The 25,834-nt window shown below is 43.2% G+C and overlaps 2 protein-coding genes across 5 annotated transcripts in view; one reads left to right on the top strand and one right to left on the bottom strand.

Moving 5' to 3' along the window:
- Positions 1-20,443, bottom strand: part of PPP2R5E (protein phosphatase 2 regulatory subunit B'epsilon) — a 182,831-nt gene extending 162,388 nt beyond the window's left edge. For 3 of the 4 annotated variants that reach the window (XR_004431566.1, XM_033187787.1, XM_033187789.1), the window contains exons 1-2: positions 19,842-20,443; positions 16,277-16,440 (exon numbers count right to left, since the gene is read on the bottom strand). Coding sequence is in view for 3 of the 4 variants with exons in the window: in XM_033187787.1 (XP_033043678.1) it covers positions 16,277-16,433 (157 nt within the window). In the remaining variant the exon portion in view is untranslated. The remainder of the gene's footprint in view (positions 1-16,276; positions 16,441-19,841) is intronic. The other variant, XM_033187788.1, reaches the window with a different exon arrangement.
- Positions 19,844-21,735, top strand: LOC117069494 (glycine-rich protein DOT1-like). The gene has a single exon (XM_033187792.1). The coding sequence runs from the start codon at positions 19,870-19,872 to the stop codon at positions 20,404-20,406; it is 537 nt and encodes a 178-aa protein (XP_033043683.1). The 5' UTR covers positions 19,844-19,869; the 3' UTR covers positions 20,407-21,735.
- Positions 21,736-25,834: the final 4,099 nt, after the last annotated feature.

Raw genomic sequence — 25,834 nt, 5'->3', positions numbered from 1 at the left:
AAGCAGCCCTGAATTAATTAAATTAAAATTTAACATCACTGTGAGATAAAAGTCTTTCATGGTGCCTACATAACGGATGAACTTTTGCCAGATTGCTTCTCTCACAACACTGCATATTCTGAAACAAGATCCGAGTCCACAGGGCTGACTTCAAGAAAGATCAATGGCAAACAGAAAGATGAGGGAATGCATATTTATTAAGCAGCCAACCACTATTCAGGCAGTTTACCAATAATGCCTCACTTACTCCTCACAACCACCTTGGGCAGCATGAGTCTCGTTTTACAAAAAGGGAAACTGAAGTTCCAAAGAGGTTTAAATAACGCATCTCAGTTCACAAAGCTAGGATTATCACCTAGACTTGAACCTAGACCCTTTCCTACAATAAGTTAGTTCCCCAAAGATGGAGGAATGAGTGTTCAAGGACACGGCAGCCAGAATGCTACCAGTTTACCAAACCCTTCCTTACTATTCCGTGACTGACATGACTGACATGGCTTCACCAGGACACAGCATGAGTTGCACAGGGGGGCCCAGGGAAGCGTCTTGTGCCCAGCTCCCCAGCCTGGCCAGCCTTCCTGAGGAGCCCAGAGCCCACAGCCGGCCACTCCGCCACACCTCTCCCCATCACCAACCACAGTGCTGCTGTAGGCCTGGCTGCTCCCCTCATTCTTCTCTTCTCCGCTTTGCTTTCTCACCACCTTCAGTCTCCTCGTAATTTTTAGAGTACTTGCAAAAACGTAAATCACCCCCAGCACAGCATGAGCGAGATTGTGGTTAGCTGTTCTCACCTGCACACATTTATGGCTAACAGCCACAACAAGGAAGTTACCAGCTTTAGAGCCAGATGGGCCTAGGGTCCCACCCCTGGCTCTCCCTGCTGGAGTGGGCAAGTTACTCTGCCCTCAGTTAAAAGTAAACATCTCTTGTTTTTGGTGTTGGGCATGTGGCTTAAATGAGACGCCATGTGGTACACTGCCTGGCACACCAAAAAACCAACAGACATCTCTTCTTCACTGATTGCTAACCTATTTCTTTACCAGCAGAAGCAACTTGAGTTTCTCCTCCCAAATTCTTCTAGGTCCACAGCCATTCCAGAAAAATGTTTCTTTACAGGCACACTCAATTTTATCACTGGTATTCCTATTCACCCAGCTGAATTTTTCAAAGGATGCAGATCAAAATTTTCCAGCCAAGCACACACTAGAGTCATGTAGTAACTTCTCCCTTCAACTACCTTTTAAAATTCTATTTGGTATCAAAAAGAATTAAAAATCAGGAAAGGAATATAGGAGAAGAAACCTCTAGTCACGAGAGCTCCCTTCTACAGAGAGAGATGACAAATTCTCTGTCTCCACTCTGAGTGAGAAAACATGCCAACCACCCAAAGCAACTGTTCCTAGCCTTTGGAGAAACTCCTTTGAGAGCCTGATGAAAACTCTAAACCTTTGTCCAGAAAAGTGTCAGTCTGCACAGAAACACAAAATACTCCCTGGAATTTCAAGAGGGTCAAGGGCCCTCTAAAACTCACCCATTGACCACAAGATAAGAGCCATCAACAAAGAGCCATCTGGGATACTCTTTAAACTGGTAAAATCCTCAATTCAGATTGTTTCCTTAAGGTGCAATAAACTTAAAAGCCAATGAAAGACCTCAAGAAGGTACACTAAGAAAGAAGTTTCTCATTCAACTTTTCTTTTTTTTTTGAGATGGAGTTTTGCTCTGTACCCAAGATGGAGTGCAGTGGTGCAATCTCAGCTCACTGCAACCTCCGCCGCATGGGTTCAAGAGATTCTCCTGCCTCAGCCTCCCAAGTAGCTGAGATTACAGGCACCTGCCACCACACCTGGCTAATTTTTTTTGTATCTTTAGTAGAGATGGGGTTACGCCATGTTGGCCAGGCTGGTCTCGAACTCCTGACTTCAAGTGATCTGCCTGTCTCGGCCTCCCAAAGTGCTGGGATTACAGGAGTGAGCCACCACGCCTGGCCCTCTTAAGTCCTTTGCTGGTTCAAAATAAAATGCTGCAAAACTCACATGGCTCAAAACCCAAAGAGAAAGTTCTCTCTTTGAATCTAAATATCAAAACAAAGCTGTGTTCCAGACCAGTGTGTGTGTGCTAGGGAATGGGCAAGAGAAATGGAGGCACAAAAGTATTAGTACTCTATTTCATATTGTTCGATATCATTCTTTTTAAACATCTCTATGTCTGTATATGTTTTCATGTTGTATAATAGGACAAATATAAGGAGAGGGCTGAAGTTATAGTCTCTGATAGAAATAAGCAATCACAAAAACGTTTGAAGATCCTGTCCTGGTAAACAACTTTCTCTCTTTCTCTCTTTCTTTCTTTCTCTCTCTCTCTTTCTCTCTTTCTTTTTGAGACAGGGTCTCACTCTGTCACCCAAGCTGGAGTGCAGCAGCGTGACCTTGGCTCACTGCTGCAGCCTTGACCTCTCGGACTCAGATGATTCTCTCACCTTAGCCTCCAGAGTAGGTGGGACGACAGGAGCATGCCCCCACACCTGGCTAATTTTCCTAACTTTTGTAGAGACGGAGTTTTGTCATGTTTCCCAGGCTGGTCTTGAACTCCTGGGCTCAAGCGATCCTCCCACCTGCAGCCTCCCAAAGTGCTAGGTAGGATTACAGGTGTAAGCTACCATGCCCGGCCTAACAACTTCCAAATTAAGTTTACCTAGGCTGGGCAAGGTGGCTCATGTCTGTAATCCCAGCACTCTGGGAGGCCGAGGCGGGCGGATCACCTGAGGTTGGCAGTTTGAGACCAGCCTGACCAACATGGTGAAACCCCGTCTCTACTAAAAATGAAAAAATTAGCCAGGTGTGGGGGCACATGCCTGTAATCCCAGCCACTCAGGAGGCTGAGGCAGGCGAATCACTTGAACCCAGGAGATGGGGGCTACAGGGGGCTGAGATCACACCATTGCTCTCCAGCCTGGGCAACAAGAGGGAAACTCCATCTCAAAAAAAAAAAAAAAAAGTTTATCTAATAATAATTTTACCTGGTAATGCTCCATAAATGGAATTTCCCTTGAAAATAATTACATTAGCCACTTTAACTTCTGATTCCAGAAACAACAAATCTGTCTCAGACTGACATTAACTAAACAGTAATGCTGAGATTGTTCCATAAGAACTAGTTTCTCCTTTTTGCTTTAAAAGTATAATTCTCACAGTTGTATATACTCCATATTTTTCTTCCTTAAATGGAAAGAATCCATGTAATGTGTTAAAGGAACAAAAATCAACTAAAAGACATTAGTAAACATTTCCCATAGCGCAGTTTTCCTATCATTATACTAGTTAATATTCTTCAACTCATACAATGTATCTAGCACTAGGCTAAATGTTTTACCTGCTTTCTGGAATTTAATTTGAATCTATGATATGGCTTCTATTACTCTCCCAGTTTTAGATATAAGAAAACCAAGGCTTAGAAGTCAAACAGCTTCTGGCCAGGTATTGGTGGCTCATGCCTGTAATCCCAGCACTTTGGGAAGCCAAGGCAGGTGAATCACATGGTCAGGGGTTCAATACCAGCCTGGCTAACATGGCAAAACCCCATTTCTACTAAAAATACAAAAACTTAGCTGGGCGTGGTCATGGGCACCTATAATCTCAGCTACTCAGAAGGCTGAGGCAGAAGAATTGCTTGAACCTGGGAGACAGAGGTTGAAGTGAGCCGAGATAGCATCACTGCACTCCAGGCCAGGTGACAATGCAAGGAAAAAAAGAAAAAGAAAAAAAAGTCAAATGGCTTCTAATGGTGGACTCAGAATTCAAACTCTAGGTATGTGTGACCCCAGGGCTTACATTCTTACTGAAGGAAACTATGCTTAATTCTACTGTAACATAAAAATAGGATTCCATATAAGTTTTCAAAAAAATAATCTTCAGATACAAAAGGTAGAAAACCATTTCTAAGTATTAAAAGAGGATGTCATCACTTGCAAACGAAAGAACTACTTTAGCCTATTCGAAATATCTAGAACCTTTACTGATCTTTTTCAAGCACTACAAAATCTAATTACTATTATGAGCCAGTATTATTATAAAATGTAAGTTTTACAAATCAGAGAACATTTGCCCATAAAACCCTGCTCTGAAAGTCCATTATAATATTCAGATATGCTATTCTCTCTTAAACTATATAAAGTCTGGTGATCTGATTAGCCTATCAGTCCTCAAATACGCAGAACAGAAGGATTTCACTGGACTTAACGTCTTAACTTTTGTAAAATGAAAGCGATGAATTTGCAAAGTAAAAGGAATCACTCTAAGTTTGTCATCTATAAAATCCACTCCATTCTCTCTATAGAAGATACCACTTATGTTTTTAACCTGAAATGTGCAGAATTACCAAAGCACAAACCCACTCAAGATTTTAAGTGAACACTCAGCAATGTGATCCTTTCAAAACAAAAAGTTTTCATTAAAGAAGTTTATAATTTTGTGTAAATTATAAGTTAAAAAATTGGCATTAAAATTTTATTTTGAATAAAATTGGCCTGGGTTTTGAAAACAAAAAAAAGGGGGCTTACATATTTATGAAGGAAAAATAAAAGCCTTTATTACTTATTAGTCAACTAAGTCAACCTAAATGTGAACTAAAAATGTTCATTCATTTACTAAGAAATATTTATTGAGGCCGGGCGCGGTGGCTCAAGCCTGTAATCCCAGCACTTTGGGAGGCCGAGACGGGCGGATCACGAGATCAGGAGATCGAGACCATCCTGGCTAATACGGTGAAACCCCGTCTCTACTAAAAAATACAAAAAACTAGCCGGGCGAGGTGGCGGGCGCCTGTAGTCCCAGCTACTCGGGAGGCTGAGGCAGGAGAATGGCGTGAACCCGGGGGGCGGAGCTTGCAGTGAGCTGAGATCTGGCCACTGCACTCCAGCCCGGGCGACAGAACGAGACTCCGTCTCAAAAAAAAAAAAAAAAAAAAAAGAAATATTTATTGAATGCCAATTATGTACAAGACATTGTTCTAAGCCCTAGAGATAAGAAAAACAAGATTTCTACACGGAAGAAGACCGTATTTTAATGGGGAAGGGGAGATATATCAGACAAGTGAATAAACAAAGATAAAATAATTACAGATTATAAGAAAGCAGCAGAGTAATAGAAACTTCAAACACTTTTTTTCCCAAGAGACAAGAGTCTTGCTGTCACCTACAGCAAGCAATCCTCCTTCCTGTCTCGGCCTTCCAAGTAGCCAGGACACAGGTGCATGCTACCATTTCCAGCTAATTTTTTAATGTTCTGGTAGGAACAGGGGTCTCACTATGTTGCCCAGGTTGATCTTGAACACCTGGCCTCAGGAGATCCTCCTGCCTCCTCCCAAAGTGCTGGGATTATAGGCATGAGTCACCGTGCCCAGCCAGAGACTTTTGTTTTCTTTTCTTTTTGAGATGGAGTTTCACTCTTGTCGCCCAGGCTTGAGTGCAGTGGCATGATCTCGGCTCACTGCAACCTCGGCCTCCAAGGTTCAAGTGATTCACCTGCCTCAGACTCCTGAGTAGCTGGGATTACAGGTGCACAGCACCATGCCCCCAAATTTTTGTATTTTTGGTAGAGACGAGGTTTTACCGTGTTGGCCAGGCTGGTCTCGAACTTCTGATCTCAGGTGATCCATCCACCTCAACCTCCCAAATGCTGAGATAACAGGCATGAGCCACCGCATCCAGCCCAAAAACTATTTTTTAAACTCATCAAAGAAGTCCCCAAGGACGTCCCACTGGAGCTAAAACTTGAATGATAAGGAGTTGGGAAAGAAAATTCTAGGTAGAAAAGGACCACCTCATTTTATGAGAACATTCATTTGGCACTTCAATATTTATATGCTCTGTCTTGCATATAAATATTGCATATAAATATCCAGGTTACATACTGGACGGATGCACATTATGATGAATGCTGTTTATGCCTTACAGTGTTTTATGGTAAGGGTAGATGCATATGTGCACGCATAGCAGCTAACACAATACTCAGAAAATAGTAACAACACAATTCCCATTTAGTCTAAGCCAAAAGTTCTTAACTATAGAGAGACAGCGTGAATGGAAGGGTTGAATCTTTGAGAATCTGATGAAAGCAATGAATTCTCTCCTCCAAAAAAGAATGCAGGCCGGGCGTGGTGGCTCGAGCCTGTAATCCTAGCACTTTGGGAGGCCAAGGTGGGCGGATCACGAGGTCAGGAGATCGAGACCACCCTGGCTAACACGGTGAAACCCCATCTCTACTAAAAAATACAAAAAACTGGCCGGGCGCGGTGGCTCAAGCCTGTAATCCCAGCACTTTGGGAGGCCGAGACGGGCGGATCACGAAGTCAGGAGATCGAGACCATCCTGGCTAACCCGGAAACCCCGTCTCTACTAAAAAATACAAAAAAACTAGCCGGACCAGGTGGCCGGCGCCTGTAGTCCCAGCTACTAGGGAGGCTGAGGCAGGAGAATGGCGTAAACCCGGGAGGCGGAGCTTGCAGCGAGCTGAGATCCGGCCACTGCACTCCAGCCTGGGCAACAGAGCGAGACTCCGTCTCAAAAAAAAAAAAAAAAAATACAAAAAACTACATGGACGTGGTGGCGGGCGCCTGTAGTCCCAGCTACTAGGGAGGCTGACGCAGGAGAATGGCGTGAACCCGGGGGGCGGAGCTTGCAGTGAGCTGAGATCCGGCCACTGCACTCCAGCCTGGGCGACAGAGCGAGACTTCGTCTCAAAAAAAAAAAAAAGAGAATGCACATACACAGAAACTTTACATATAATTTTAGGAGGGTCTAGAAACCCTGAAGCCCATCCAGATGCACACTGTCCCAACCAGAAATCCATGAACCCTAAGTTAAGAACTTTTTTTTTTTTTTTGAGACAGAGTTTCGCTCTTGTTGCCCAGGCTGAAGTGCAATGGTGCGATCTCAGCTCACTGCAACCTCTGCCTCCCGGATTCAAGCGATTCTCCTGCCTCAGCCTCCCGAACAGCTGGGGCTACAGGCGCGTGTCATCATGCCCGGCTAATTTTTGTATTTTTAATAGAGAAGGGTTTTCACCATGTTGGCCAGGCTGGTCTCAAACTTCTGACCTCAGGCAATCCGCCCCCCTTGGCCTCCCAAAGTGCTGGGATTACAGGCATAAGGCACAATACCCTGCCAGAACTAAGTAATTAATTCTTAATGGGATGAATATGAATGCAAGCTTCTATCCTACTTTTAAGTGATGAATATATCAAGTACACTGACTCTCGATTTCTCTTTTTTTTGAGACAGAGTCTCACTCTGTCACCCAGGCTGGAGTGCAGTGATGCAACCTCTGCCTCCCAGTTCAAGAGATTCTCCTGTCTCAGTCTCCCAAGTAGGTGATTACAGGCGCGCATCACCATGCCTGTCTAATTTTTTTGTATTTTTAGTAGAGATGGGGTTTCACTATGTTGGCCTGGCTAGTCTCAAACTCCTGACCTCAAGTGATTCACCCACCTCAGCCTCCCAAAGTGCTGGGATTAAAGGTGTGAGCCACCATGCCTGGCCAGTTTCTTTTGGCCCACATAAAACTCTGTACAATAATTTTATCTATGCTACAGAAGCAAACTATTAGGGTATATTAAAAAATATATATTCCTGCCTAAAAGTGAATGAAATATCTCTTCATTAAAATAGGGAACAATCTTTCACACATAAAAATATAGAAGAATCTCCTGAACCCAGGAGGCAGAGGTTGCAGTGAGCCTAGATCGCGCCATTGCACTCCAGCCTGGGCAACAAGAGCAAAACTCCCATCTCAAAAAAAAAAAAAGGAAAGAAAAACATAACATAGTTTGGCACTTGCTTTTGTTCAAGATCTTAAAATTGCTTCCCCCCAAAAAAATTATTACCACACTTTTTCAAAGGGTCTAAAACTGAACTTTAACATCTATTAACATATAGATGTTCTTTAAGTTCAAAAGTAAAGCTTATGGTTATTTTTTAAAAACACACACACACAGCCGGGTGTGTTGGCTCATGCCTGTAATCCCAGCACTTTGGGAGGCCAAAATGGGTGGATCACTTGAGGTCAAGAGTTTGAGATCAGACTGACCAATATGGTGAAACCCTGTCTCTATTAAAAATACAAATTCAACTGAGTGTGGTGGCGCACACCTGTAATCCCAGCTACTTAGGAGGCTGAGGCAGGAGAATGGCTTGAACCTGGGAGGCAGAGGTTGCAGTGAGCCGAGATCGCACCACTGCACTCCAGCCTGGGCAACAAGAGCGAACCTCCGTCTCTGAAAACACACACACACACAGACACACACCCCTTAGATGCCTAAAGAACACACATCATTAATCCAAGGTACAAACTAGATCAACAGATCTTAACCCATTTCAAGTCAGATACACCTTTGAGAATCTGAAAAATGCTATTGATTCCCCATTTTTAAAATGGATATACACATACAAAATATTCACATAATTTTAGGCTGCTCACTGCATTTTAAATCCAACCAAGGATTTAAGAATCTCTATATCTACTATACAAGAATATAATGACTGGTTGCTTCTGGGAAGGGAAACTAGGAGAAGGGATGGAAGGTTTTTCACTACACATCCTTTCGGAACCTTTGAAATCTGAACCATATGGCTGTATTATCTATTCAAAAAATGAATAAATAAAAAATAAAAAGCATTACACTAAATAACATGGCAAGATACTAATACAGTAGATGAAACTCTTCAGGTGAAGATATTTAGAATAGCTATTCTATTAAATTCACCATACTTAAAAACTGCTTCTTTCAATTTTTTTGGCTGAAAAACGTTTGTGGCTGCAAAAATATGCTCTTCATAATTTTCAGAGAAATTTCCAATTTCCACCTTTTTACTAGGAAAATATCATAAAAATTTCATATTATTCATATTCTAACTTCTGAAACCCCCATTAAATAACAACAGCTAGTATTTACTGAATGTAGCATTGTCACATCTATTGACTATTATCATCATCATCATTTTACAGACAAGGAAAACCAAAGCTTTCAGCAGTTAACTCATTTGTCCAAGGCAACCCAGCTAGAGGTAAGCAAGGACTCTTGTGGACCAACAAAGCCCATGCGACACTGTACCACGACATGGAGCGTAGTAAACACTAAAATCGATGACATTATTCCTTAAGAGACTATTCTTTTTTGAGACAGGGTTTCACTCTGTTGCCCAGGCTCAAGTGCAGTGGCACAATCACAGCTCACTGCAACCTCAATCTCCTGGGCTCAAACTATCTTCTCTCAGCCTTCCAAGTACCTAGGACTACAGGCATGTACCACCACACCCAGCTAATTTTTTATTTTATTTTTTTTTTAGAGATGGGCCTGCTATGTTGCACAGGCTGGCCTTGAACTCCTGGGCTCAAGTAATCCTCCCGCCTCGACTTCCCAAAGTGCTGAGATTAAAGGTGTTAGCTACTTACTGTACCTGGCCTCTGAAGAGACTACTCTTATCCTAACTAGGTTTTAGCGTATTCACTCGTTATAAAAATCTGGTATTACATTGCATGTGCCTGCTTTACTATACACAAAGCAGATACAGACGAAAAACAATTAACCAACCCAATCATTAAAAAGGCACGAAAACGGCCAGGCACGGTGGCTCACGCCTGTAATCCCAGCACTTTGAGAAGCCGAGGTAGGCAGATCACCTGAAGTCGGGAGTTCATGACCAGCGTGACCAACATGGAGAAACCCCGTCTCTACTAAAAAGACAAAATCAGCCGGGCATGGAGGCACATGCCTGTTATCCCAGCTACTCGGGAGGCTGAGGCAGGAGAATCGCTTGAACCCAGGAGGTGGAGTCTGTGATGAGCCAAGATTGTGCCATTAAACTCCAGCCTGGGCAACAAGAGCTAAACTCCGTCTCAAAAAAAAAAAAAAAAAAGGCACGAAATCTAGTTTCAAATTATAATTTTTAAAGTTCTTACAAGTTGTCACCCTAAAAAGTAAAAATGTAAGCTGAACCTTAAAACTATGGTGGGTTTTTTTTTTTAAGTGTTTTCACTAGAGAAAGAGTATCAACACCAAAGAGGCAAAGGGTTTCTTTCTGCTAAATGGGACCTCTAGTCATCATAGTTGCAAGAATATCTAAAAGTGAATGTACAGACTATCTGCAAAATGCCTCGGAAATGTATAATGAATTGTGAGACAAGAAATAACAATGGCGGCTGAGCACAGTAGCTCACACCAATATCCCAGCACTTTGGGAGGCCTAGGTGGGTAGGATCACCTGAGGTCAGGAGTTGGAGACCAGCCCAGCCAACATGGAGAAACCCAGTCTCTACTAAAAATACAAAAATCAGCCGAGTGTGGTGGCAGACATCTGTAATCCCAGCTACTCTCAGGAGGCTGAGCCAGGAGAATTGCTTGAACCTAGGAGGCGGAGGTTGCAAAGAGCCGAGATTGAGCCACTGCACTCCAGCCTGGGTGACAGAGCAAGACTCTGTCTCAAAAAAACAAACAAAAAAAGAAATAACAATGCTCCTTTCACTATAATTCCATCTTCAAAGAGGCAGTATTTTTCAAAAAACATTCACCCAAATTTAAACTTACAGAATCGCTTAAAGTCAATGCAAGGAAATGAGGCATGGGAGGTTGGGGTGAGGAGAGAACATAAATCACCCAACCAGGTGGTCCTACCACTGATTATTATCAACATAAATTTGTGTGCGTGTGTGTTTGTGTGTCTGCCTAAGTGTTCAGTTTGACTGTCATATTCAACAACTTACCTAGGTAACAATCAAGGCTTGCTTCATGTCCTGCTGTGCGAAAGTGTAAGGAAAGTATCCAAGTCTTTACTTTCTTTTTTTTTTTTTTTCTTTTGAGACAGAGTCTATGTCTATGTATTTCTATGGTGGCACAATATGAGCTCACTGCAACCTCCACCTCCCAGCTTCCAGTGATTCTCCTGCCTCAGCCTCCTGAGTAGCTGGGATTATAGGTGCACACCACCACATCCACTAATTTTTGGATTTTTAGTAGAGATGGGGTTTCACCATGTTGGCCAGGCTGGTCTCAAACTCTTGACCTCAAATGCCCCCCCTCCGACCTCCCCCAAGATTTTACTTTCTTTTCAAGCAAGTAAGGCACTAAACCTCTACTAGGTTTTCCCTATCAGTGGATGAGTAAGAATCTTTTAGACTCAAAGAAAAAAATGTTTTTCTTTTGAGACAAAGGTCTCACTCTGTTAGCCACACTGGACACAGTGGAACGATCACAGCTCACTGCAGCCTCAACCTCCTGGGCTCAGGCAATCCTTCCACCTCAGCCTCCCAAGAAGCTGGGACCACAGGCGCACACCACCACCCCTAGCTAATTTTTACAATTATTTGTAGAGATGAGGTCTCCCTATGTTGCATAGGCTGGTCTCAAACTCTTGGGCTTAAGCGAGCCTCCCAACTCAGTCTCCCAAAGTGCTGGAATTATAGGCATGAGTCACCATACCCGATCTCAAAAATGTTAAGACTCTCTAAAAACACTTTCACAAAAGCATACAAAGATGGCAAAATGTAAATGTCTATCTTTGCAAAGTTCATCCTATAATTTCCTAACACACAGATACGGAAAAAAAAACCAGGTATATTTATACAGAATTACAGGTGGTGTTGCTTTCTACAGGAAATAACATCAGTGATACAGATTTCAAAACCCCACCTATTAGACATAGGGCAAAATAGGCTGGGTGCAGTGACTCATGCCAGCACGTTGGGAGGCCAAGGCAGGTGGATCATCCGAGATCAGGAGTTTGAGACCAGCCTGGCCAACACGTCTTTACTAAAAATACAAAAAAATTAGCCGGGTGTGGTGGTGGGCACCTGTAATCCCAGCTACTCAGGAGCCTGAGGCAAGAGAATCACTTGAACCCAGAGGCAGAGGTTGCAGTGAGTTGAGATGGCACCACTGTACTCCAGCCTGGGCAACAAGAGCAAAACTTGGTCTCAAAAAAAAGAAATAGAGCAAAACAAAAACTTTTCCTTCACATTATGTTGCAGTTTTGCAAGCGAACAGACTTTAAAATGCTAAGAATTAATGCAGTATTTATAAATCTGTCAAAGACTTTGATGCATATAATAGACAATCTGATAATGCATATGCACAAAACAAGTGGTTATTAATGAGTGAGCATTCAAAAATGACATATTAAAAAGACGAGTTATATAATCATTCTGTTTATATAATTATCGTATTTAAACTCCCCTGAAATTAAAGACCTTAAGGACACCTCTTTTACTTCATTATTTAAAACAATTCACAAAATTCAACCACATTTTATATTGTACCCCAAATAAAATTAACCCAATTTAGTCAAAGCAATACCACAGAAAATTAAATCAATAATTATCCTTTAGCATGCATATAGTGTTTATCCTGGTTTCTCTTAAGGCAATGGCCAAAAAAATAAAATCCTAGAAAAGAAATTCCTCCTATATTTTCTTTATATTCCATAAATTACTTCCTAAAAAATCAAGAGCAAATATACATTACTGAAGTCTATTGCTGATTATACTTCCTTATGTTATTCTATAGACAGAGATGGATACTTAATTTATAGAATACTTTCCAGAATATTTATCCAGAATGTGCTTACTACCTAACAATCACTGTTAGTCAATCTGGAATTAGGTTTGTGAGTATATAGTCCTGTTACTCTCCAATTCTCTCATGCTGGCAAAATATACAAGGTCAAAAAATCACACTCTTGGAAAGCAGAGTTCTTGGAAAACTGGCAATACTAGCAGACTTCACTTTTAAAAGTGAGAAAAGGATATAGAAATGGCCAATTAGCACAGGAAAAGATGCTCAACATCACTAATCATTAGGGAAATGCAAATCAAAATCACACTGAAATACCACTTCATACCCATTATAATGACTATTATCAAAAAATTAAAAAGCAGAAAATGAGTGATGGTGAGGATATAGAAAACTGGAACCCTCATGCATTGTTAATGGGAATGAAAAATGGTCCAGTTGCTGTGGCAATATGTATGGCAATTCCTGAAAAAATTCAACATATGATCCAGCAATTACACTTCTGGGTACATACCCAAAAGAAATAAAAGCCAGAACTTAAACAGGTATCTGTATGTCATGGTCACGGCAGCATTAGTCACAATAGCCTAAAGGTGGAAGCAACCCAAGAGTCCATCAATGAATTAATGGATTAAAAAATATACGGTATGTCTAGACACTGAAATTATTCAGCCTTCAAAAAAGAATGAAATTCCGACACCTGCTACAACAGAGATGAACACTGAAGACACTTGACTAAGCGAAATAAGCCAGTCACAAAAAGACAAATATTGCATGGCATCACTTACAGGAGGTACCTAGAGTAGTCAAATTCCTAGAGACAAAAAACAGAATGATGGTTGCCAAGGGCTGGGGGCGTGGAAACAGGAAGTGAGTGTTTAATAGGTACAGAGCTTCAGTTGGGGAAGATGAAAAGGTTCTGGAGATGGATGGTAGGGAGGGTTGCATGACAATGTCAAGGTACTTAATGCACGTTTAAACATGGTTAAAATGGTAAATTTTATGTTATGTATACCTTACCATAATTTTTTAAACTGAGAAAAAAGACATTAAAGCATGTGTCCACAGGAAGGGGAACATTACACACCGGGGCCTGTCATGGGGTAGGGGGAGTGGGAAGGGACAGCATTAGGAGATATACCTAATGTAAATGACGAGTTAATGGGTGAAGCACACCAACCTGGCACATGTATACATATGTAACAAATCTGCCCATTGTGCACATGTACCCTAGAACTTAAAGTATAATAAAAAAAAAAAGAAAAAACAACAAACAAAAAAGCATGTGTCCAAATTGTTCTCATGCATGCTTTTCACTACCCACAAAACTAATACCCTGACTATGAGTGATCAGTGAAGTCCTAATTTATTTGTTTACCATAAGATCCAAGAAATTAGTGTAAGTTTTTAAATTCCTTCTAATCCTAAAAAAAAAGTTTAACTGGCTTCCTCAGAATGAAGTCCTTCACAGATACAGACGTTAACAGCTATTACGTATCTACTTCAGATTAAATAAATTACTAAACATCAGTGTCTCCCAACTTTGTATTTCAAGCATAGTTCAATCTAGAGTGTTTCCTTCATTTTCTTTCCAAAGCCTCATAATGACTATTTTCATTTTTACCAGCAAAATCTCTAGTCAAAATTGTCTCCCCCAAAGTTCATAGGAGCTCATCTTTACTGACTGGTAGATAAATCATCTTTACAGTAATCGGTATTCAGTTTCCAAAAATTTTGTATAAACATTGGAATCTTATTCATGAATCTCTCTCCCTTTCTAAAAAAAAGTATTCATATGGAAAAAATAGAAGCTTGAAATACCCTAAGCTAAATTTTGAGGATCTTTTCCGGTTACATTCCAGTTTTTCTTATACCTTCTGAATTCACAAACTGTTACAGAAATAAGTCTGCAATAATGAACTAGCAAACTAGGTTGCCTGGTTTCCTCCAAGCCACTAAAGCTCATTGTGTTGTTCATATCCCCTTTCTCCCATTCTTCAGTATTAAGCACATAAACATCCACCTTCAAAGGTAAACTCTGATAGTTTCCACACTATAAAAGCTATGTTCTGATATTTTTCAAACAACACTTGTTCATGAACAGGAAGCAAACATGATGCAAATTAAAAGGGACAAAAACTAACCACATACCCAAACAAAAGTTGAAATGCCTAATTTAGAAAAACCTCTTCATATTAAAAACATGTTGGCCAAGCATGGTGGCTCACGCCTACAATCCTGGCACTGGAAGGCCAAGGCAATTCAAGACCAGCTTATGCAACATGGCAAAACCCCATCTCTACAAAAAACCGGAAAAATTAGCTGGGTGTGGTGGCATGCTCCTGCAGCCCCAGCTACTTGGGAAGTTGATCCCAGCTACTCAGGAAAGGAAGGATCACTTGAGCCTAGGAGGTAGAGGCCACAGTGAGCCTCAACCTGAACTTTCTTTTTTTTTTTTTTTTTCTCCCGAGACAGAGTCTTGCTCTGTCACCTAGGCTAGAGTGCAGTGGCACGATCTTGGCTCACTGCAACCTCCGCCTCCCAGTTCAAGCAGCTTGAACCTCAGCTTCCCGAGTAGCTGGGATTACAGGTGCCCACCACCGCACCTGTCTAATTCTTGTATTTTCAGTAGAGATGGGGTTTCACCATGTTGGTCAGGCTGGTCTCGAACTCCTGACTTCATGATCCACCTGCCTCGGGCTCCCAAAGTGCTGGGATTACAGGCGTGAGCCACTATGCCCGGCCTCATCCTACACTTTCACTCTGTCCCCACTGAACTCTAGCCAGAGTGACAGCATGAGACTATCTCAAAAGAAAATTTTAAAAAAACCAAAAAACTTGTTTGTAACAAATTTCAGGCCAGGCGCAGTGGCTCACAACTGTAATCCCAGCACTTTGGGAGGTCAAGGAGGGCAGATCACTTGGGGTCAGGAGTTCAAGACCAGCCTGACCAACCTGGTGAAACCCTGTCTCTACTAAAAATACAAAAATTAGCTGGACATGGTGGTGGGCACCTGTGCTCCCAGTTACTCGGGAGGCTGAGGCAGGAAAATAAATTGAACCCAGGAGGTGGAGGTTGCCGTGAACCAGCCTGCGCAACAGAGGGAGACTCTGTCTCAAAAGATAAAAGTAAAAATTAAAAAATGAACAAATTTCAAAGAAAAGATCATACTAAACAAGTATGATCATCATATACCTTTTCTACTTGTACTATCTGAAAACAAGAGTGCATGTAAACAACTATAAATGGACAATGTTTTTCTTGATTTTTAAAAATGAATTCTTCCAAATACCATTTTCTATATGTAAATTAATGAATGGTACCATCTTCTCTACTAGGGTCTACTTCCTAAAGCAGCATAATCTGCAGTTGTCATTGCATAAAATGTATCCACCTAAATGTCAACAGAAGAAAAAATGAAAAACACAAACGCAGATATCTTAAAGTTTTTCTAGTACTTAGTTTACCTACTCATCAATGTGAGATATTCTCCTGATAATAAGTTTCTTTTAACTTGCCCAAAGACAGACTAAATTGACCCTTTAAAAAGGAGAGTGGGTATATCTGGTAACACATTAGGAACTTCAATGTGTGTGAAGTATCCCATCCCTTCAATTTGCAATACATATAAAACTCTACAAAAAGGATATTATATATAGATGTAGAAAGATCAATTGAAAAAGAATGAATGCATCACCTGGTCATGAGCCTTACCTTTTAGCAGCGGCAGAGGTGTTAACTCAATAGGCTTGCCTTGAGACCTAAACTGTGAGGAACTTTGTGACCTCTTCTGTCTGGCTTTTCTGACGGACTTCCGAGAAAATCCGTCTACTTTATCCACTGATGGAGGAGTAGTTGGTGCTGAGGACATATCCCTACTGAAGAGAAAGAAGTATCATAAACCCATACATTCCCAAGGTGGAAGCATACATGTGAGTTACACAAATTCTAAAATTCCCATATACGATGTTCATGAAAATGCGAATATGTGCTAAAGTTAAAAAAAGTCTTATCTTGGCCAGGTGCAATGGCTTACGCCTGTAATCCCAGCACCCTGGGAGGCTGAGATGGGTGGATCACTTGAGATCAGGAGTTCAAGACCAACCTGGCCAACATGGTGAAATCCCATCTCTACAAAATTACAAAAATTAGCTGGGCATGATGGCAGGTGCCTGTAATCCCAGCTACTCGGGAGGCTGAGGTGGAAGAATCGCTTGAACCCGGGAGGCAGAGGTTGCAGTGGGCCAGGATCCTGCCATTGCACTCCAGCCTGGGTGACAGAGTGAGATTCTGTATTAAAAAAAAAAAAAAGGGCTGGGCCCAGTGGCTCACACCTGTAATCCCAGCACTTTGGGAGGCCGAGGTGGGCAGATCACTTGAGGTCAGGAGTTGGAGACTAGCCTGGCCAACATGGTGAAACCCTGTTTCTACTAAAAATACAAAAATTAGCCAGGTGCAATGGCTTGCACCTGTAATCTCAGCTACTCGAGAGGCTGAGGCAGGAGAACCGCTTGAAGCCAAGAGGCAGAGGTTGCAGTGAGCTGAGATGGCCCCACTGCACTCCAGCCTGGGCCACAGACCAGGACTCCATCTCAAAAAAAAAAAAAAAAGGCCGGGCACGGTGGCTCACACCTGTAATCCCAGCACTTTGGGAGGCTAAGGCAGGTAGATAACCTCAGGTCAGGAGTTCGAGACCAGCCTGACCAACATGGAGAAACCCCATCTCTACTAAAACAAACAAACAAAAAAAACACAAAAATTAGCCAGGCGTGGTGGCGCATGCCTGTAATCCCAGCTACTTGGGAGGCTGAGGCAGGAGGATCACTTGAACCCAGGAGGCGGAGGTTGCAGTGAGCCGAGAGTGCGCTATTGCACTCCAGCCTGGGCAATAACAGCAAAACTCCTTCTCCAAAAAAAAAAAAGAAAAGAAAAGAAGGCCGGGCGCGGTGGCTCAAGCCTGTAATCCCAGCACTTTGGGAGGCCGAGACGGGTGGATCACAAGGTCAGGAGATCGAGACCATCCTGGCTAATACGGTGAAACCCCGTCTCTACTAAAGAATACAAAAAAAAACTAGCCGGGCGACGAGGCGGGCGCCTGTAGTCCCAGCTACTTGGGAGGCGGAGGCAGGAGAATGGCGTGAACCCGGGAGGCGGAGCTTGCTGTGAGCTGAGATCCGGCCACTGCACTCCAGCCTGGGCGAGAGAGCCAGACTCCGTCTCAAAAAAAAAAAAAAAAGAAAAGTCATATGTTAATGGGAAAACATGAAAATTTGGTGAAAATAATATAAGTATCATGGAAACAATATCAGAACTCTAATGTATTGTGCCACTCCATTATAAGCATTAAAGATATTCATTGAGGCTTAAAGAAATCTATGCTGCCTGCCCATTTTCTAACTGCAAAGCTCTTCACATCTTCAAGTAATTTTTGGAGCTATTCTGTGGCTGGAAAACTTCCATCGATACATTTTCCCAAGATATTTAATATTATGAATGGGTTCTGGAGTTAAAACCCTTAGTGTACTTCAAGAATCTATACCAATGTATCAGAGCAAGGTGAAATTTACTACTACTGAAACTATCTAGGCATAACTTTTAATGGGATGTGCTATGTAAGCTGTGATAAACTATACCACACTGCAAATGAGGACAGGCTAGATTACTTTAAACAAAACACATAAAAGGCATAATTAAAACATTTCAAAGAAGTCTTCTTTTTGAATGAAGCCACCTTACGTTATTAAAGCTTAATAAAAACTATGAGGAAATCAAGCACCAAAGTTGAACTAAAAACATAAATTCACAGCCTACTGAAACAACCAAGTTGAGTTCCCTTGAGGTTTAGACCTTGAAGTTTAGTTCATCATCAAATACCAATTTTCATTCCATTAAACTTATGGAACCGAACAGCACTTTTGCATTGTTTAACCCTCTTGAGTTACTAAAATGAAGGCTATTTCCTGAAAGTAACAAGCGTTAAGCTTAATTTCATTCACCAATTTAAACAGATGCCATCATTTCCATGGCACTGAGGTTCCATGCAAGACTAATGGCAGACTCGGATAGAAATAATGCATATGGGGGAAATGCTGAAATGCAATTACTCACCTGTCATTCCAATACACAAGACAAGCGGTTTTTAACTTCTAAATAAAAGAGTAAGGGAATTTCTTCGTGAACACGTGAGAATAAAAAGTTACCTGGATTACGTGGATTTTGACAATGAAAATATAACAAAAATATTTAAAAACACACACATATATGATGTTGACGTTTGGAATTTGGAAGTCTTCTTTGGTTTTCTTTAAAAAAAAAAGTTTTAAAAAAAAAAAAAAAGTTTTTAAAAATCCACCTAATTTAGCCTTAATATAATGTGATGGATTCAAAACAGAATCACAAACTATGAATGACTATAGATGTTAAGATCACTTTAAAATATCAAAATGACTGCATCAGCCAAAAGCTCCACATCTTATTTGTACGTTGTAAATTTAGGGGCTGATTTTCCAATCGGGTATGTGAATTATTTAGACTTCATTCTAACTCTTAACACTACAAAATTTCAGTAAATCCTCTTCCTCCATCGCTCTTTTTGTCTCTTCTTTATCCCTCATCTCTCATCCCTACAGACGATATATAGGTAGCTTTTTAAAAAATCATTTACCCCTTATGCCCGAGGCCCAGAATAAGTGTCAAGGATCGCAACCCTGAAGCATTGCAAAACTGAACGTAAGGTAACAGCGGGTCCGTGCAAAGCCCAGGGAAACAGGTTTCGCCCTGGGCCAGGGTGCCCGAAGCTTTATCATCCTCTAATCAGCAGGCACAGGGCATTTCCATGCCTCAGGATAATCCAAAGCGGGTAAGGGGAAGTAGGGAAAGACAAGGAAGAGGTTTGTCTGTGGGGATGCTTACATACACCCTTTGCTTCTAACCCACACCCCAAGCCCTGGAGAAGATAAGCTGCTAGAGAATCCTCCTCACACCAAACCCCCTTTATTCCCCGCCCCCGCCAGTGGATAAAGGGGGGCAAAAAACGCCTCCAATCCCAGAAGGTGGAGAAAAAGGGGGGAGGGGGCAGAGTGAATGAGAGGTATCATCAGAAGCATTTGTAGGTAAATCAGACAAGTGGGACGGGCGCTCCCGCTCCTGCACCCCACCCCACCGCACCCCTCGCCTGCCCGGCCAGGCCTTCCCAAGGCCGGTGCCCCATAGGTCCCCCAGGAGGACCGGGAGGAAGAAGAGAAGCGGGCGAGCCGCGGTGCTGGAGGGACGAAGTTACCTTGAAGCTTCTGGGGAAGAATCCGAAGATGATCTGTGGCTTGGAGGGGCGGGAGACGGGCGAGGGGGCCGCAGCGGGGGCGGGCGGCGGGACCGGGACGTGCACGGGGAGGTCCGGGAAGCTGCGGGGAGCCCGGGGCGACGGCTGTCCGGTGCGGGGTCCCTCCGGTTCCGCGGCGGCGGAGCCTCTAGGCCTCACGGCCGGACCCGAACCTCAGCGTTCCGGTGGCGGCGGCGGCCTCACGATCCTCCCCCGCGGGCCCGTCCCATCAAATCGGCACCGACCCCGTTGCGGCTCCGCCGGTGGCTCCTCGCTCACATTCCTGGCGGGCGGCGCCTCAGCTAGTTGCCCCGGACCCGGCGGCGGCGGCGGCGACGACGTGGGGAGGGGGGGAAGGGAGGGAGGAAGACTGGATCTGCAGCGGCAGCAAGAGAAGGGGACAGGAGAAGGAGGAGGAGCCGCAGGAGCTGGAGCCACCGCTGCCAGAGCCACCTTTCGCTACCCACGGTGGGTCCCCGTCAATGCCCCTTTCTCTCTCCTATTGTCAATATCACCGGGCGGCTGAGTCCATGGCACACGCGCAACCGAACCTTCTGGCCAGCAGCGCCCGCCTCCGGCGCCCGCCCACTGGAGACTTCAAACGGGAAGCGAGGCCTCATTGGCCAGTATCCGCCTTCACTCCCCTGACAGCACGTTCGGTTGAGACATGATCAGGGATTGGCGGCAGGAGGGCGGAGAAACAGGAGAGTGGGAAGAGAGGAGGTCGAGGATTGGGCCGAAGCGTGAGGGACCCGGATGCAGCCGCGATCTCTGGCTGTGCGGCCGCCGCTTCCGCCCAGCGGTAGGGCAGGCTGAAGTGGGAAGCCGCTGGGCCTGAGAGGAGCTGTTAAATTCCGGGAGGTGTAAGACTAGCAGATCAGCTGGCTGGCTTTCCGTGCTGTGCGGAGGCTTTGGCGGCAGTCGTCTTGGACCAGAGGGTTCCAAGGGCATGGGTCGGCTAAGGATGGGAGATCCCCCGAGCCTTGATCCCGCCCTGCAGCTAGTGTGGCCCCTCAGGGCTTAGAGGAGCCCCACTCTGGACGGGACCCTGCGATGCGTAGACAGGAATAAGACCTCCGGCCCGCGCCGGTGCGCCACTGGTTGTGTAAATGGGTCCCTTGAAACCCCCAGCAGTCGCTCTCCGCTGAACCTTCGAATTCTCTCACCTCGTCTCCTTTTTCTTGAACGTCTGTTTTGAATATCAGACCCCTGGAGCGTTGAGGCCAACGCTTGTTTAGTTAATGCAGGTGGGAAAACGCTGTCGCCACAGTTTGCAGTGTGTTCATTCAGAAAATCCTCCCCCCCCCCCCCCGTCAGCCGACTGCTCAGAGCTCGGAAAGACCCAGCTCCAAACTAGGAGTTTCGAGATTTTAATTGGCAAGTTGGACTCGAAAGAGTTAATGGAGAAGCCTACTTAAATCTATCTAGAACAAGTGATATTTGGAGATGTGTTTGTACGCTTGGTGAATGCAAACGGCCAAATGGTACATTTCCAGATAATATTCCTGGATTAACGTATTTGAATGCATCCTACCTACATTTTTTGAGAGGAAAAAAGAAAGAAATTATTAATGCTAGCTACAAACGTCAGAGTACCAGTTGTTCAAAACTTAGAAAATGGAGAGGGGAGGGAACAATAAAAATTTAACATTCATATTTTCTCAACTCAGAGATAACCAACTACAGTATTTGCATACTTCCTTTTAGTAGTTTTTCTTTTTATATTAATAATGTGTGTCGATCTGTAGCCTAGTTTTTTCCCTCAGCATTATATCATCTTTTCGATACGTTTAGGGAATAGAGCTATATATAGATAAAAACTATATGTACCATATGTACAAGTGACAACGAAAAATGCATTTGCATTTCTCCTGTTTGTGTTGTTAAACACTAGAGTTTTGAAATTTTCTTTGCACACTCCCAGAAATGGCTCTTGAGTGGAAAAATAATTTTGTGCCATGAAAGATAAAAATATTCCTGCTTTGAACTGAAATGGAAAACGAAAAGATGACTCTTAGATGGAAGCAGGCTCCCCCTACTGACTCCAGATGATTGGCCACTGTTATGGCGAGTGCCCACGTTTGCCGTGATAAAGTTCATTACCACTAAGTATGAACTATAGAATACCAGCAGTCTAGTTCCTACCCTCAAGAACCTTAAATTTCCATATCTCAATATCCTGTACAGTCTTCATGAAAGTTCAGTGTCCCACCCAAGGACTTGTTTCTTCAATCTTTGATTGAGGGTAAATGCAGAATTAAAACCAAGGAAGATTTTGAAGCCAATTCAATTTCCCTTGGCAACAGTTGAACTGTTAAAAGCATAGTGCACGTTTGAAATTCTCACAGCTGTTGCTTAGAACATGTCACAGAGTGGGGATTTTGCTTGCAAATTATGGATCTCTATAAAGACAATTCATTTCAAAGTCATTTCACTTTCTATAAAATGGCTGAGCAACTGAAATGAGCAGGTTTTTTAAAATGGAAACATCCTTGCCTATGTGAGAAATTGTTCTCTGGACCAGTAATTTCTCCCATGTATCCCAGGGGTTTGGGTACTCCAAGAATAGCGCCAGACAATCTATTTGGGATGCAGTAAAAGAAAGTATTAGGAAATATATTTACGTTTGATTTTAATCTAAAAGGCATTACGGTCAGCTACTATTTTATATAGAGTGAATGGCTGTGCCCTCAATACATGGAATGGTGCTTTGGCCTAGAACAGCATAGGAGATGTCTTCAGGGTAAATGGGAGTTGCCCCATTCCTAGGGGTTGGCAGTGGTGGGCCCACCCAATCAGCCCCTGACAACATATGACTTATTGTAGTTTCTGGATTCAGCTAAATGGACTTACTGATTATGTTATCTAAATTTAATTAAACTAACCCTCATAAAACAGACAAATGACTCTTAAGAGTCCTTGGCAAAGAAAGCACAGGAGAACAAGAAGAAAATGTTAGAACTGACTCTTCAGTATCAAATCTTGCTTTTTTTTTTTCGGATTTTTAGTAGAGGCAGGAGTTTTACCATGTTGGCCAGGCTGGTCTCAAACTCCTGACCTTGTGATCCGCCCACCTCGGTCTCCCCAAGTGCTGGGATTACAGGCGTGAGCCACCATGCCCGGCCCAGTATCAAATCTTTGACAGCCACTTTTCAAAAGTAAAATACCAATCAAATAAATTCAACCAAATTTTGACTAGAAACAAAAAAATCAAGGCTACTTGAAATGTAAATTTACATCCACTGTTTTTTTTACTGTTGTTTTTTGAGATGGAGTCTTGCTTTGTCGCCCAGGCTGGGGTACAGTGGCACAATCTCAACTCACTGCAACCTCCACCTTCCAGGTTCAAGCAATTCACCTGCCTCAGCCTCCCAAATAGCTGGGATTACAGGCATGTACCAACACGCCTGGCTAATTTTTGTATTTTAAGTAGAAACGAGGTTTCGCCATGTTGGCCAGACTGGTCTCGAACTCCTGACCTCAAATGATCCACCCTCCCCCCTCGGCCTCCCAAACTGCTGGGATTACAGGCGTGAGTCCCCGTGCCCGGGCTACATCCACTGTTATTGAGAATTGAACTTCTCTCTAAGTGTATATTTTGATTTGAGTTAAGCTAATGATGGTAGCATATGTCTGTACTTTATGGGCAAATACACATATTTGGAAGAATCTTTTCGGCTGGGTGTCACAGCTAGTGCCTGTAATCCTAGCACTTTGGGAGGTTAAGGAGGGTGGATCAGTTGAGTCCAGGTGTTAGAGACCAGCCTGGGCAACATGGTGAAACCCCTTATCTACGAAAAAAAATTTCAAAATTAGCCGGGCCTGGTGGCATGCTCCTGTTGTCCCAGCTACTGGGAGGCTGAGGTAGGAAGATCACCTGAGCCCAGGTGGCCCATGCTGCAGTAAGTCATGATCATGCCACTGCATTCCAGCCTGAGAGAGAAAGTGAAAACCTGTCTCAAAAAAAAGAAGTTTGGAAGCCAGGCACAGTGGCACATGCCTGCAGTCCCAACTACTCCAGAGGCTGAGGTCGGAGGATCACTTGAGCCCAGGAGTTGGATTCTGTAGTGTGACATGATGGAGGCTGTAAAGAAAAACATAGGCCAGGCGCAGTGGCTCACGCCTGTAATCCCAGCACTTTGGGAGGCCGAGGCAGGTGGATCACAAGGTCAGGAGTTCGAGACCAGCCTAGCCAATATGGTGAAACCCCATCTCTATTAAAAATACAAAAATTAGCCGGGTTTGGTAGCAGGTGTCTGTAATCCCAGCTACTCGGGAGGCTGAGGCAGGAGAATTTGCTTGAACCCAGGAGGCGGAGGTTGCAGTGAACTAAGATCGCGACACTGCACTCCAGCCTGTGTGACAGCAAGACTCCATCTCAAAAAACAAAAAGAAAAAAAAGAAAAACATTATAGCCATCTGAGAGGCCATTATCTAGTGACAAAATGTAGTTTATTGCTCTCAGATGAAAGCATTCACTTCCCAGATACCAAAACTGAGCTTATCATGAATCTACTAGTGAGCTAGTCATGTCATGAGACAAAGGCACTGACTATCAAATGATGGCTGACTGGTGAACTAAAGGAGGACTAAAATAGTAAGTAGAAGCATTGTCAGAACAATTGTCAACCAGTAGAGGAGGAAAAGACCTATGCTGATTAGATATCATTATCAGAGGTAGACTAGTCTAGTTTGGTGTGTGTGGAGTAGCGGGGTGGGGGAAAGTGTGTACATAAAGCTGGTCATGGACTGAAAGGAAAGAATGGTGAGGGTGAGAAAGCCTGAGGCAATAGCTGCCTCTTAGGAAAACAGTAGAAAGAGTATATACTGCAGGGGCTGTGGCTCACACCTGTAATCCCAACATTTTGGGAGGCCAAGGCAGGCAGATCACTTGAGAACAGGAGTTCAAGGCCAGCCTGGCCAACATGGTGAAACCCCGTCACTACTAAAAATACAAAAATTAGCCGGGCGTGGTGGCTCGCGCCTGTAGTCCCAGCTACTCAGGAGGTTGAGGCACAATAATCACTTGAACCTGGGAGGTGGAGGCTGCAGTGAGCCAAGATCATGCCACTGTACTCCATCCTGGGTGACAGAGCGAGACTCCCTCTCAAAGAAAAAGTATACACATGGCTACTGGAGACAAGGGATTTTGGTGTCATATTTCTTTGAGTTACATTTACCCACCAGGAAACATCCTCAGCAGTGACATTTTCTTGGGTCACAGTTTAAATACTCTGGTTACATTTTGAGATGTGCTTCAAAGGTTGTGGCTTATTCGTAGCTTTCCATGTGATTAATGTGTATAATTATTGCTTGAGATTTAAAGTGTTTAGGTGTTCCAGTTCCCTAGTTAGCAGTTTAAGCTGCATTCCAGAGATGACTATCAGAGGACCCTTGCGCTGTCCTTAGTGAGAGCCCTGTGTCACTGATGGATCAAGATGGAGAGACCTTATATCACCAACAGAGAAGCAGAGTTGGAAAAAAAACAGGAAGAGAAAGTCAATTTTAAGTGTCCTTTGTTTCGTACAGGATAAAATACAAAATAATGGACCATAAGCAATAATTTTGTTTGTAAAATAATCAAATTACACAATTAAATGAGCTTAAAGCTATACCTAATAATAAGCATGATGATGAGAACCCACTCTGAAATCCAAAGTTATCTTAGCTCTGACAGTCAGGAGATAGGGCAGATTATTAACCCTTTCCTCCAGCCTTGGTTTCCTCACCTGTAAATAAGCAGACTAACAATTCCTAACTCAGGATACTCATCAAATTGAAATGATGTTATGCATTTACTACAGTGCGTTGCATCTATTAACTGCTTGATAAATACTACTTATGACTACAGTCATCTATTTTCTTATTTTTAATACTCCTTATCTGGCCAGGTGTGGTGGCTCACACCTGTAATCCCAGCACTTTGGAAGCCCGAGGTGGGTGAATCACTGAAG

Source organism: Trachypithecus francoisi, unplaced genomic scaffold (assembly GCF_009764315.1).
Source record: "Trachypithecus francoisi isolate TF-2019V2 unplaced genomic scaffold, Tfra_2.0 Lachesis_group3, whole genome shotgun sequence".
In the NCBI taxonomy this organism is placed as follows: Eukaryota; Metazoa; Chordata; class Mammalia; order Primates; family Cercopithecidae; genus Trachypithecus; species Trachypithecus francoisi.
The sequence above is the reverse complement of the archived record's forward strand: the minus strand, read 5'-3'. Positions and strand labels throughout refer to the sequence as shown.